Raw genomic sequence first — 11,638 nt, forward strand, 5'->3', positions numbered from 1 at the left:
GACCGAGGTGGAAAACTGTGGAGGGGGCACCGCACATGGCTAAGAAATCAACTTGTGTGTCTATGGGGTGCCCCCTTCCCCCATATATAAAGGAGGGGAGGAGGAGGAGGGCTGGCCTCAACGGGCGTGCCCAAAGGGGGTATTCCTACTCCTAGTAGGAGTAGGTTTCCCCCTTTCCTAGTCCATGTAGGACAAGAAGGAAGGAATGGAGAGGGAGAAGGAAAGAGGGGGGCGCCGCACCTCCCTAGTCCAATTCGGACCAGCCCATGGGGGGCGCGCGGCCACCCCTTGAGGCCCTTCTATCCTTTCCGTATGGCCCATTAAGGCCCACTACTTCCTCCGGCGAATTCCCGTAACTCTCCGGTACTCCAAAAAATACCCGAATCACCCGGAACCTTTCCGATGTCCGAATATAGCCTTCCAATATATTGATCGTTATGTCTCGACCATTTCGAGACTCCTCATCATGTCCGTGATCTCATCCGGGACTCCGAACAACCTTCGGTACATCAAATCACATAACTCATAATACAAATCGTCATGGAACGTTAAGCGTGCGGACCCTACGGGTTCGAGAACTATGTAGACATGACCGAGACACATCTCCGGTCAATAACCAATAGCGGAACCTGGATGCTCATATTGGCTCCTACATATTCTACGAAGATCTTTATCGGTCAAACCGCATAACAACATACGTTGTTCCCTTTGTTATCGGTATGTTACTTGCCCGAGATTCGATCGTCGGTATCCTCATACCTAGTTCAATCTCGTTATCGGCAAGTCTCTTTACTCATTCTGTAATGCATCATTTCGCAACTAACTCATTAGTCACATTGCTTGCAAGGCTTATAGTGATGTGCATTACCGAGAAGGCCCAGAGATACCTCTCCGACAATCGGAGTGACAAATCCTAATCTCGATCTATGCCAACTCAACAAACACCATCGGAGACACCTGTAGAGCATCTTTATAATCACCAAGTTACATTGTGATGTTTGATAGCACACTAAGTGTTCCTCCGGTATTCGGGAGTTACATAATCTCATAGTCATAGGAACATGTATAAGTCATGAAGAAAGCAATAGCAATAAACTAAACGATCATAGTGCTAAGCTAACGGATGGGTCTAGTCCATCACATCATTCTCTAATGATGTGATCCCGTTCATCAAATGACAACACATGTCCATGGCTAGGAAACTTAACCATCTTTGATTAACGAGCTAGTCAAGTAGAGGCATACTAGGGACACTCTGTTTGTCTATGTATTCACACATGTACTAAGTTTCTGGTTAATACAATTCTAGCATGAATAATAAACATTTATCATGATATAAGGAAATAAATAATAACATTATTATTGCCTCTAGGGCATATTTCCTTCATTCGCTGCCTTGGCCTGTTTGTTGCCGTCGAGGCACCCGGCGTCGGCATGTCCGGCTTGTAGGTCTCTTTGGCCTTGGCGAGGGTGCGCCGGACTTCTGCCCACTTCTCGCACTTCTTGATCCAGGAGAACACGTGGAGGTACTTGAAATCCTTGTTGGTGTTGCTGTCCTGCCGAAACATGGCGAACATCCGGACCATCTGCACTGAGGAACAAGTGTCGACGACGCACACACGCGGCGAAAACGAGCGAGAGACCGGCGGCTTACCTGACCCTCGATGCTGGCGCCGCTCTCCGGGCGGTGCAAGGGGCGGCGTACTTCTTCGGCGGCATGGCGGCTGGATGGGGGGAGAGGGAGAAGAATGGCGGGAGAAGGCAGGAGAAGGGGGAGATGGAGGGAAACAGAGGGGGGAAAGCGGGGTGATCGGTGGGAAAAGGTCTTTGTCTCGCCGACAAAGTGGACCCACGTGACTTTTCGCTTCGGCCGACGTCCAGGCACCCCCTGGGGGCTTGGGTTCGGCTCGGGTACGTCGGCTGTTATTTCGGCCCAAACCGGCGATAATCGAGATCCTGGGGGCGCAACTGGGCCGATTTTTCGGCGTCGGCGTAAAAAATGGCCTTGGGGGCCTCTTGGGGGCGCGGTTGGAGATGCTCTAACATTAGGCAAACTACCTAAAAAAACTGCAATCTGAGAAAGGGAAGAAAGTATATTTTTCATCCTCGGGTTGGAAGGGAGGGGCGAGAGGTGGGTGCAGCTCCTTGTCTTGCCCGTGGACCTTCTTCGTTAAGCTCGTTGTGTTCATAGTTTTGGTGGAGGCACGATTACTTGCCCTCTTATTTTGAATCCATCCCGGAGTTGGTTTGGAGGGGAGGAGAAGTGATGAACTGGACTTAGTGGTTTGGGTAGGTGCTCGTCCTTAGTGGCGTCTAAGGTGAGACAACGACGTTTATAATGGCGGTGGAAACTGGTCATCATTGTCTCGCCATTGATTTTGCTGGCCGAAGGGCGTCCGCTTCTTTCCCCCTGACTTGGTGCCAAGATGGGATACAATTCAGCGCAGGATCAGGGTCTTTGGCTTCTTCTTCAGGCGTGGTATGCGACAGGAGAAGCAATTACAGTGGTAGTGTCTAGTTTAGATCTGATTGTGTTTCTTGTTTTATGTTGGGGTCCTCCTTGCAAAAAAGTTGGGATCAATCTATAATTAATTTTCTTTGGTGGGTCCTATTGTAGACTGTTGTGTGCCAGCAATTTAAGATTAATGGAATTTCTGGGCTTTCGGGACACATCTCTTGTTTAAAGCAACTAGTCCGCTTTAATCCAGTTGCATGATTTTGTCTTACCTTTGATGTTGTTTTTCTAGTTCATTGGACATTACTGAAGCATGAGAAGAAATGAAGAATCATAAAGATACGAGACACATCTTTTACATCTAACTAATGCTAGATTTTGTTTTTATATGTAAGTGGTGCTAGATTAATAAGAATGATTGAGATGAAGTGATCTACACCGTGTGAGAACATGTCATGCGCATTCAAGTTGATCACCTGCATACCTCATGACATAATTCCTCATTCTTGCTTCGGGTGGGGTTGCACATGCCCCCCTCCCTCGAGGGAGGGGAGGGACTCTCTCTCTCTCCCCCCCTCTCTCTTCTCGCCCTGGCTAGGTGCAATTTGTTTCACCAACTAGCATTGATCGGTCCCGGTTCAAGTGAGCTGTGATTTTTAGCCATGTGGTGTCCACATTAAAATGAGATGGAAAAATCGCATGAGTAAGTTTTTTTTTTGCATGAATAAGCTATTATAAAATTTTATGTCATGCTAATACAATAGCCTCACCAATTTATTTAAAGGAACCATAAATAAACGATATGACGCAAAAGACTATCTTCTCATGCAGCTATTGGCCAATGGTTTCGGAGCAACAATAGCTACCCCTCTCCAGGCAGCAGGCATTGGCGGTCAATGCTAGTCAACGGCAAATCTAGTGGGGGTGCTATAGCAACACCTTCAAAGTTGTAAAATAAATTTTACTATATACTTTATTACTTTACACTAATTATTTAACAAGTTGATGCTATGTTCCGGCTATTTGTTGAGATTATGATGGTTTTAAGACTAAATTATATAGTATCTAGTGTAAATATTGAACGTGGCATCCTTGGAGCTGAACATTGTCTCTTTGCCAAGGCAATCTAGGAAGACAGAAGGTTCACGGGAGAGGGGAGAGAAACGGGAAAAAACAGACAGGGCCGGTCCTGAGATTTCAAGGGCCCTGGGCGAAATTATAATTGGGGGCCCTTGATGGCCCTTAGTATAGATGTCTATTTATAAATCATTATTATGTAGATATAATTTGTATCAAAGAAAAAATTAAGTGCATATCAAATAATGTATTACATATTCCTTCAAAAAATCTCCTCATATTTTGAGATGGAAAATCGCTAATGATATTATCAATATCAATTTCATCAAGCATGTTTTTCTCAATGCATAATGTTGCCAAGCTGTTGTAACCCTTTGTCAATTTGTTTCATGCTTTCTCAGTCCAGTGCTCAGTTCATTCCAAGAGTTTATGTTGGTAATATGGTCAACACTAGCTGCATGTTTCGGTCTCGCATTAATATGCTTCCAATCACAAAACCCCTCATGCCTCAATGCACTTTTGCATTTGTCAGAATTGAAAAGCTTACATCACAATGAAAACACTTTTTTTGCGCCTTTTGAAATAACTGACCATTTCCTATCACGCACTTCTCAATTGCACATATTTCTTGAGTAATGCGTATATGAAAAATGTCTTGAATTTTCATCCAAAGAATATTTGGTGTTTTCTTCTTTCCTTTTAGGCCCCTTTTCCACTAATATACCCTCAATTTATTTTCAAGATTACCCAAATTGCTTAGATCATAAATATCCACAGTAATAACCGGTTCGTCATCAACACTAGCAAATTATGTCGCAGATGAATTAAATATGGACGCAGGATCGCTCACATTGGTATCATCAATGTTGATGTCAACATCATCTTCTGTAGGAGAATGACCATTATTTTTCTGATTGGCACTAGTTTGGTCATCCATAAGAACTATCACCAACTCGTCTAGATTTTTTGAAGTGCTCGGATGGCTCTTATGATTTATTAAGAAGGGATCCTTTCATGTCATCTACCTCCTTCCTTTTTCTTTTATCACATCCAGATGGATACTTTACACCCGAACCCAATATGGCAATGCTGAAATTGAAAGGAACAACAAAATTAGTGCAAAAAATTAAAATATTGGATTAATTACAGAAGATCTTCACCTAATATCATGACAAAATCTGCTAGGGCATAGTATAGTACCTTCTCTCCGTAGTCTAATCTGGCTATGTGCGCGCGTTTGATCACCCTGGCAACAATTCCCTATTGACCTGTTCGAGAATTCGGAAATCAGGATTAGAAAAAGAAAGAAACAGGAAGAAGAACAGGCAAGGGCAGAAGGCGTGCACGAGGAGACGTACCTGCCGTAGTCGTCGCGCCGTTCGTCAGGAGGCGGAGTTGAAGTCTTGAAGACGAATAGCGGTCGGCGGAACATGCAAAAGGGCAGGGAACGAGACGATCGAGGATCCGAAGAAAAAGGAAATCGTGCGTGAATCAAGCGATTTCTTTCACGTCATCTGCCTGTACGTGCAAACATGGGCCAAGCCCATCATCTCTCCCTTTCTTTCCTAGGCCTAGCACGTGAGTCACACGAGAGGAGCAGAGGCTGGGGCGTTGCTGGGTTTGGCTTCAATTTTTTTTGGTCGTAGTATATACTTGTGTACCCTACATACACGTACCTGGAGGGGGCCCCCTGGCGTTTGGGGGCCCGGGGCGGCCGCCCCATTCGCCCCCCCTCAGGGCCGGCCCTGAAAACAGACATGCCTATGGTAAAAAAAAAAAACTCCAGACGTTCTGAATTATTTGTCTTAGATTTGCCTCTCCTCTAGGCAATGCAAATACTACATTATTTGTATAAGATTTGTCTCTCCTCTAGGCAATGCAAATACTACATTGCTATACGAATTTTAACTTTTGGTACCAAATCCCAGGTCACTTTTCCTGTTGTTCATTTCCAACTGAGGAAAGAAAAAAGATCTATCTAGGGCACATCTACCCTAGGAAAAGAAAAAAGAAAGAAAATACCGGCACGAATCTCCGGATAAAATCAATGAAATAGGATTTAGATGTGCAATACTTAGGGCATATCTAAACATGCTTTAGCAAAACTGAAAGAAAAAAGTACCGCTGGTCCAAACAAGGCCTGAAAATTTGCGATCGCCTTGTTTGTATTTATCTTGACAGCCAGTGAACTTGACAAGTGTAAACAGAATATATCACATAGGTGTAGAGATGACATGAACATTCATTCCTCCATACTAGTACATCTACAAGCGCGGCATGCACCATCAACACAGGCACAACACACACACACAAAACGCATCACCCTTTTCATCATCATCTACTGGGAAGTCATTGCCGCTTGGTGGTCGAACAGGCGACCTTGATATTTAATCGGTCTGAGGCGCCATGGGGCAAGCGGTAGGTGGAACTGGACAAGTCGTAAGCTATGAAATGGACTGGAAAAATTCCAGCAGTCTTAAGAAATCTATTAAAAAATGATCTGCACAGCGGATAAGCCCGTCGTCATTATTCCCAGCTCATTAGTTATTTCTACACACCACCAAATTGCTATGGCAGCCAGATATACCATCATCCAGCACCTGTTTGAAAGAAAAAAGTGTGAACGAAACTAAATATTTGCTGGCAGGTGATAAACAGACATTTTCCCAAACAGGTCACTGAACAAATGATACATCTTGGGTAAATTGATAGGGTAAGAACCATAAAGACATTGGCATAGTATAACAGAATAGTTCTCTTACTACGTTTCGTACTTGTAGCAAGAAAGTGGTTACCTGTCTAGCGGTAATCCAACGTACCAGCACCCATTGTGAAGGGAAAGGTTAGAGAATCTGCATTACAATTAGCACTGTTAAATACATGTTGCAACAAACAAAAAGGGGGGAATCATCTTGATTGAACAAGTACCATCAGCAGAGCCATTGATAAAGTTAGCATGATTGTGCAGACCGTCTGTGATCATACTTTCAACTGGAATTTGAGTACGGTCACAATTAGCACCAATAATAGCAGCTATGTCAGGGGGGCTGTTTTCAAGAAATTGTTCCACTTGACCCATAAGTATGCTCGATTGGCTTTCCATGTACGCAAATGATTCGGCAGAGGTTGCAGCTCTAGCCGCTGCTATGCTGAATATTCGACACAATAAAGTGTGACGCTTTGTCTGAGGATCACCATCAAAAGAGTACGCGTAACCACCATTTGAAGATCCTGATCTGGCATCTTTCCTCCACCTTTTCAAGATGTACTGAGGAGGAATGTCCTTGATATTCCTAGTGTCAAGTACCTTCAGCATATGGCGACATGGAATGCCTACAAACTCAAACCTCTTGCAACTACAATGTGACATGGAATTGAGTGAATCATACTTAACAAAATGATCTTTTGGATTGTCCTCGACAGTTATCCTATACTCACAGATTGTGCCCATCTCACCACAGTTATATAGCATGCAATCCATGTACAATTCAAACTCTCTTTCAAACATTCTATAGGCAGCAGGTGTATACACATTTGCAGCTTGCCTTAATATTCGCATCGAAGGTGGCTTCTTTGTGCTCTGACTGGCACTCACATCAAGTTGCAGTTCTGCAGACCGACGATCACATAATAATTTTTCAAACTGCACAAAGAAACTCAAAAGGTCGAATTCTAGGGATAAATATATTTTAAGCTCACTACTCAAGTTGTCCTTCTGTTGGACGCTTTTCATATCAGCGTAAAATGCCTCACGACCATATGGTAATGCCCATTTCTCCTTAACAGCAAGAAGATCTGCTAGCCATTGATTATCTTTTAGGTCATGATTTTCCAACATTTCTCTCCATGCCATCAAAAACTCAGCCTCATCTTCACAATCAAATAGGCATCTCTTGAAGTTGTATTCTAAAGTTCTTGACCCATGGAATGCTTGACTTAACTGTTGAAGAGCATTTTGGTAAATTTGCCAAACACAAAAACGATGTGCTGTCTCAGGCCAACTTACTGCAACAGCTTCACTTATCACAGCCGATCTATCAGTTAACAATGTCTTGGGATGGGTACTATTCATTGCCATCTTAAAAGTATCAAATAGCCATCTGAAAGCTTCAAAGCTCTCATCATAAAGTAATGCAGTACCAAAGATGACAGTTTGCCTATGATGATTCAGACCTGTAAACAAAGCAATCGGCCTACCATAGCCTTGCACTGCATACCCTGAATCAAGGCATACTACATCACCAAAGTGGGTAAAATCCATGATGGACTTGGAATCTGCCCAAAGAAAATTTGTCAAGTTCCCATCTTCATCAGATTTTACTGCATAGAAGAATGAAGGGTTGTCATGTTGCATCTTTTGTAGGTACTCCAGAGTGGCACCTACATCACCATAGTGAGAAACTTTACACTTGTACCTTTTCCAACTTCTACCTTCTAGACAGTTTGAAGTGGCATCCTCTTTGATAAGATTTTGCTTGCCGTAACAATCGTCTAGTGATTCATCATACAAATCTACTCCACAATCTTGATAACTTCCAGCCGCTAGTGATGTCATCACAAGATCAGAAGCTGCTGCGGCGCCAAGACCGTGATTGTGGAAGGTGACAAACTCAGTGACATTATACTTGCCGTTAGATGCAAGTCTGATGACCATACACGCTGGGCAACCAGTTCGTGTCTCTGGACGAGGCTTCTTTACTCTATTTGCTCCTCTTTTCTTCTCACGGAACCCTTCTTTTGAACAAACAAACATCCTTCTAGTGATAACATTTTCAGCATTTATTGTCATGCTTGCCCTTCTCACGTTAAATCCAATTTTCCCTGCATACATGCTGTAAAATTCATATGCCTCATCTTCATTTTCAAACTCTGGCGTTACCACAGTATCATCCACCAGATTTTCTCTCACAGCCCGTGCTTTACGCCTAATTTTCTTTGCTTTCAACATATGAATCGTAGAAGCTGTTGCCAACTGATGGTTATGGTTTGGTACAAATTCTGTCAAACGGTACTTGCCATTGGGAGTAAGCCTAATGGTCATGCTTGCTGGGCAACCAATTCTTGTTTCAGGCCGTGGGCACTTTGATTCCTTGGCACCCTTCTTCTTCTCCCGAAAACCTTCTCTTGAGCAAACAAATGTCCTCCTAGTGATGATGTTCTTCGATGTTGTCCAGAGTGTTGATCTCCGAACAAAGAAGCCCACCTTCTCCGCATAAATATTGTAGAACTCATAAGCATCATTCTCGTCATCAAATAGCATATTTACTTCCGGCAACATCTTCTCATTGCAGCTATTAATCACAGGAAGAACATCGGCTGCCACCACATCCGCTACTGCTTCCTACCCATGAAGAATGGCAGCACCATGATAAGGTAACAAGGCTTTGTTCTTCCTTAAGACCTAGTGGAAAATAGACAATAGTAGAGAACATACCCCATTTTGTTGTGGATACGCAGGATTCACATGAGGAGGCCAAGATGTGCATGGACGCAGGACTACATGTCCAGGCCAGGACTGTTGTGCTAATCTCAGATCAGTGGTGGGGGCATCTGAAGCAGTAGGCATAGAATTTTGGACTAAGGGAGGTGGCACAGGCGGCATAGCAATTCGGGGACCCTTCTCCTTTGCACCACCGCCGCTGTTGCTGGACATTTTGTTCTACATACATGTATACGCCAGCACGAGCACTCAAAATCCACTTGATAGACAGAACGAAGCTTCTTGTAATTGCACTCCACCGCTAGGCAACACAACTTCAAGAAAAGAAAGAAATGTGGTTAATAAATGAAGCAGCAGTTTACCAATCAACCTTTGGACCATTTAGTCTAATACATCCTGAATGAGGCAATAAAAAGAGGATGGAAGAGGAAATGTTGATTGGCCAAGAAATTAGCATAGGTGAAAACAAAATCAACCGAGAAATCACAACAAATTCTTCCACAGTAGAGCTGAACCTGATGGCCAAATTGGATAACCTACTGCTAGAACTGTCCACAAGCAGAACTCGATCCAAGTCAAGCTATGCTGCGCAGCCGGCTGGATTTCACTGCACACAAGATTACCTTAAAAGTCCTCAGGTAGGACGGAAGGACTGAGGAGGGAGAGGGAATTGTGATTCCCTACACAATGGTGGCCGCCACTACCATGCAGCCAGGCAGTGGTGGGCACATGACTAAATGTAAGGTAAGGCAGACTTAAGCCTTTAGTGAGAGGGCTAACATTTTCACCGACCTCACTAATGGACAAGAATGTCAGTACATGTGTATACATCTGTAAAAATAAGTTATTTGTGACATAAACTGTGAAAAATCCCGATTTAAGCAGATCAAACCACCCATTACCTTCCCTACCATACCTCAATCCTCGTATTTGCAATTCAGAGTATTTTTCAAAACATTCAAACCCACCACACAGCTCAATTATGAATACAATGGCCACCACTGCGGATCAATCCCTAAAAAACCCAATCGCCCAGTCAACTAATATACCTACTTATACCGACTGAGAACTTCCAAGCATGACAAATGGGACACCCAAGACCACACCACTAACTCTATGCATTCGGTTTATTCAGTTTGGTAAATACCCTTTTGTGGTATGTACACTATCCATACTTCGGTCAATATGGTACTATAAAACTAAAATGCAATTTGGCTTTGGTATATACCATGTATGGCTTTGATTAAACCAAAGTTGACGCAAATTTAAGAAAGAGAGAACGACGCTTTCTTCCTGTCCTATGTATCTTTGAAGGTTCTGAACTTCCATTCCATACATTTTTCACAATAGGACTTGCATTAGACTAGCCATGAAAATATGACATACTTGCTAATTAATTAGCACTAGAAAATTAGAGGTTAGCGAAGGCATGGATGGATAAACATCAGAAACTAATTAGATGCTGGGAGCAAACCTTATGATGTCAAGGACAAGTCATCTTTGGACCGTAGCACTAGCAGTATAGCATTCCATATAAGAATACAGAACATAACATAATATGCCTCACCATGAGTGTTCAGATAACAGGAATCACAGACAGAATAGAAGAAAACAGCATCAGTACGTCACGACCTCCCATGGCCATGGGGCACAAGCATTGCCACAATACCAGTTGCCAACTTCACAAGATCGCAGCTTAGTACTAACTAGCACAGCCCAAGCACCTTTACAGTACTCAGCAGCATTGTAAGTTCCTTCAAATCTCCCCCTAAAAAAAGTTCCTTCAAATCTGAAAAGTCAAGCGAAATAGGCAACATCAATTTATTAAACCTTAGTATAAGACATGATATCGATGGAATTGCCATTGTTCAGAAACCTATTCGCAGCCAAAAAAAAAAGATCCTACTCATTGGCTCATTGCAACTTTGCCACCATAGTAATTAACTAATTAAGGCACAGGAATTACCTGAAGCTTTACTAGGTTGTGCTTGCGCGGGGACGGAGAACGCCGGGAAGCAGGAAGCAGCGACCTGCGAGGGCCGGTGGGTACGGCGTCGGACGGGCGAGTAGCTGAGCAGGCCGCTCGCCTGACGGCGGAACGGCGCCGGAGGCGTGGCGATGCAGCGAGGTTGAGCGCCGGACGGCGAAGCGGCACCGGAGGCGTGGTGAACTAGCGAAGCAGCGAGGCTGAGCCGTTGAGCCCCCAGTGGTGAGCGCGCCGCCGTGGTGCTCGCTAACGCTAGGGTTCGTCTGTCGGTCTGCCCGATGCGCTAGCTACCGCTTCGGGTAAATCCTATCTGACGCTCAATGCGCCAGATACTCGGCATAGCGCACAGGCGTAGGCTCCAATGCTCCATGGCCATTCGCCAGGCTCAGGCTGTGTTTTTTTTTTCCAAGGTGTAGTTTTTCTCTCATAATAATTGCAAGTAGGAGCAGTGAGATCATTTTTTTCTTTCATAGAAAGAAAGAGGGTCCTTTAGGCTAGGGTTTCTCATGCCTCTCGCTGGTGCCGCCACCAGTCTATCTCGTCTCCTATTGTCTTAGGGCCATGGAGGTGTGACGGATCCCGGCCCATATCGGCGGGAGGGTTTTGTTTTTTCATACTCTTTTGAGTTTTGTTAGGGTTTGTGTCTTGCTCAGAGAGGTGAGGCGGCTGCGACTCTCTG

The 11,638-nt window shown here is 44.1% G+C and overlaps 1 protein-coding gene across 4 annotated transcripts; it reads right to left on the reverse strand.

Annotated features, from left to right (window-relative positions):
* Positions 1 to 5,668: 5,668 nt before the first annotated feature.
* LOC125536621 (protein FAR1-RELATED SEQUENCE 5-like) lies at positions 5,669 to 11,281 on the reverse strand. Of its 4 annotated transcripts, none has more exons than XM_048699866.1 (6): positions 10,939 to 11,281; positions 10,540 to 10,761; positions 8,967 to 9,286; positions 6,461 to 8,873; positions 6,328 to 6,384; positions 5,669 to 6,132 (listed from the first exon to the last, which is right to left on the reverse strand). In XM_048699866.1, the coding sequence occupies exons 3-5, from the start codon at positions 9,183 to 9,185 to the stop codon at positions 6,332 to 6,334; spliced, it is 2,685 nt and encodes an 894-aa protein (XP_048555823.1). In that variant the 5' UTR covers positions 9,186 to 9,286; positions 10,540 to 10,761; positions 10,939 to 11,281; the 3' UTR covers positions 5,669 to 6,132; positions 6,328 to 6,331. The 4 variants fall into 4 exon arrangements, with proteins under 4 accessions (XP_048555823.1, XP_048555822.1, XP_048555824.1 ...); XM_048699865.1 differs by having other exon boundaries at positions 10,447 to 10,761; XM_048699867.1 differs by having other exon boundaries at positions 8,967 to 10,734.
* Positions 11,282 to 11,638: the final 357 nt, after the last annotated feature.

This window comes from Triticum urartu, chromosome 2 (assembly GCF_003073215.2).
Source record: "Triticum urartu cultivar G1812 chromosome 2, Tu2.1, whole genome shotgun sequence".
Classification (NCBI taxonomy): Eukaryota; Viridiplantae; Streptophyta; class Magnoliopsida; order Poales; family Poaceae; genus Triticum; species Triticum urartu.

Excerpts from the sequence above, each read along its gene's own strand:
- LOC125536621 (XM_048699867.1), bottom strand. The coding sequence starts at position 9,185 with ATGTCCAGCAACAGCGGCGGTGGTGCAAAGGAGAAGGGTCCCCGAATT. Across the intron at positions 8,874-8,966 it reads CGTATCCACAACAAAATGGG|GAAGCAGTAGCGGATGTGGT; the intron begins GTATGTTCTCTA and ends CTTCATGGGTAG. Across the intron at positions 6,385-6,460 it reads TATCAATGGCTCTGCTGATG|ATTCTCTAACCTTTCCCTTC; the intron begins GTACTTGTTCAA and ends ATTGTAATGCAG.